General features: G+C 43.6%; 1 protein-coding gene across 1 annotated transcript; it reads left to right on the top strand.

The window, feature by feature from the left end:
• Positions 1 to 800: 800 nt before the first annotated feature.
• LOC145403776 (uncharacterized) lies at positions 801 to 1371 on the top strand. The gene is made up of 2 exons (XM_080275453.1): positions 801 to 1024; positions 1200 to 1371. The coding sequence occupies exons 1-2, from the start codon at positions 801 to 803 to the stop codon at positions 1369 to 1371; spliced, it is 396 nt and encodes a 131-aa protein (XP_080131579.1).
• Positions 1372 to 2576: the final 1205 nt, after the last annotated feature.

The raw sequence follows: 2576 nt of genomic DNA, 5'->3' as shown, positions 1-2576 counted from the left end.
TTAATGAAGATTGTTGCTAACCTTCTAACCCCCTTCATAGTGGGGAGATCTTACCTAAGCTGAGTAAAATCGGATACAGCAAGAACAAAGCCAAAACACGTCATTATAGGGAAAGGGTCAATGGTCCATCGATCATTCTAACTTCACATATTATTCATATCTGCAATGGTGCTTTGGAAAACTTATAATTATGGCTGCGTGGCCGGAGATCTAACCGCTTCACCAAAATTTTGTGCTAGCGTCAAACATAACTATATGGGCTTGAGTGCTGGTACTGTAATAATTTCTTAGACACGTGGTAAGCCAGTCATCTACCCTTCTAAATGTTCGAAACTTTTGGATTCGTATATCATGGGCGGATTTTTTTTTTTCTTATGAGGGGCAATCAAATTTTGGGCCTAAGAAAATATTAGATCCCACTGTTGCTCTCTCTCTCTCTCTCTCTCTCTCTCTCTCTTTCTCTCTCTTTCTCTCTCTATGTGTGTGTGTATATATATACTTTGAGCAGCTGTATATGGCTGAACCTCCTGGTGGAGAGCTTCTGCCGGCTGGTGTACAACCATGGACTATTTTTCCATCAATTGATGATACTGAGCCTTATCAAGAAGGCAGTGGATAGGCTGAAAAGTGTTAGAACAGCTGACGTTTGTGGCATCCCAGAGAATCTGATCAAAGCTGGGGTGAAACCATGACCAGGGCATTACGTGGAGTTATAGAAACCGTCTGGTGGACTGGTATCATTCCTCATGGCTGGACAATGGGTTAGTTCACTCCCAACTAGAATGGGAACAGGGACAAGAATGACGAGTAACTACCATGGTGTTATAGTGTCAGGCAATGTTTTTGCTCACACTCTCCTGATGTGTATCCAGGACCATTTGCTGAAGTTTCAGAGGCATGAGCAATCCGGATTCATACCCAAGAAGTCGACAGCTGACCACATCGTATATCTTCGAGTTCTCATAGAATGCCGCCTTGAGTATCAGCGAGATCTTCTTGCAGCCTGTGTGGATCTCAAGGAGGCGTTTGACTCTGTAAATCGGAAGATACTATGGAATCCCCGCAAAGATAATTTCACTTATTGCTGGCATATATTCAAATGATGAGAGTGGTGTCAGGTGTGAAGGGGGAATATCCGACTTCTTCCCAGTAAGTACTGGAGCAAGACAGATATGTGTCCTTGCTCCTACACATTTCAGCACGTGCATGATTGGGTACTTGGCCGAGCTGAGTCGAAGTCACTGTGGAGTATCATTTCGCGATTTCAGGGTTACTGTCCTTGACTTTGCTGATCATGCAGTTATCTTAGCAAAGTCTCTGGAGATACTGCTGAGTGTCCTCGAGGAATTTCACGAGAATGCGAAGCCATAGGGATTAAAGGTCTCTTGGGCCAAGGCCAAGGTCCTGGCATTTGATGGCTTGTTGGATGAAGCAGTTCAGTCTGCCTAAGCATGTAATGAGAATGTGGAAGTCCTGAAAGTATTCAGATACTTGATAGTTTGGTAAATAGCAACGGTGGTCGGACAATGAGATTTCTCGTCGCATCGGGTTATGAATTCACTCAATTCGAGTATTTGATGTTGCCGTTATTTGTGTAGAAGGACGAAAATTCCTATCTTCAAGGCACTGGTGGCATTCGTCTTAGTCTATAGCTGTGCGACATGGACACTAAACAATGACCTGAAGCGGCGAATTGACTCCTTTGGTACTAAGTGTCTTCGCAGGATAAAGATTACTTTTAGATGAACAAGAAATGACACTCATTATTGTCCTATCCACACACACACACACACACACACACACACACACACACACACACACACACACACACACACACACACACACACACACACACACACACACAATACGAGAGAGAGAGAGAGAGAGAGAGAGAGAGAGAGAGAGAGAGAGAGAGAGAGAGAGAGAGAGAGAGAGAGAGAGAGAGTACTGTGTCTGTGTGTCAAATATATGCATGACGACAAAGTATTATATGCAAGTAGAACGAATCATAGCGAAGGAAGGTTGGACATAATGAGCGTGATGTAAGCCTCTAAAAATACAATGAGGCAAGCGCGCGCGCGCATACACACACACACACACACACACACACACACACACACACACACACACACACACACAAACAAAGCTGAGTAATTTCCTGCTGATTGCTGATGTATTCCGCTGAGCACAGTAGCCTTGTACAGAGGTAACAGGTGAACTCGCCCCTCTCCCTCTCTTCATCCCTGCCCCCCCTTCTCTCTCTCTCTCTCTCTCTCTCTCGTTCCACAGTGGACTACCACAGGCTATTGTTAATAATGATGGCACTGATGGTAACGATGTTTATGACGATAATGGTAATAATAACGATGATGATGATAATGATGATGACGATGATGCTGAACCCATCGCTGCGAATTATATCTTAAGCTGAGTAAAATAATCTAGTGGTCACAAAATGAAACTACAAATATATGTCATTGCAGTGAGTGATTATGTGTAAAGTAGTCTCATTCTTTTCCAGGTGGAGAGAGGAAACCCTTTTTTTTCTAACCTTATTCGCAGTTCAAGATTCAGCC

This window comes from Coenobita brevimanus, chromosome 61 (assembly GCF_032717465.1).
Source record: "Coenobita brevimanus isolate Jiangsu-jjx chromosome 61, ASM3271746v2, whole genome shotgun sequence".
In the NCBI taxonomy this organism is placed as follows: Eukaryota; Metazoa; Arthropoda; class Malacostraca; order Decapoda; family Coenobitidae; genus Coenobita; species Coenobita brevimanus.
This window is presented reverse-complemented; position numbering and strand designations above follow the sequence as displayed.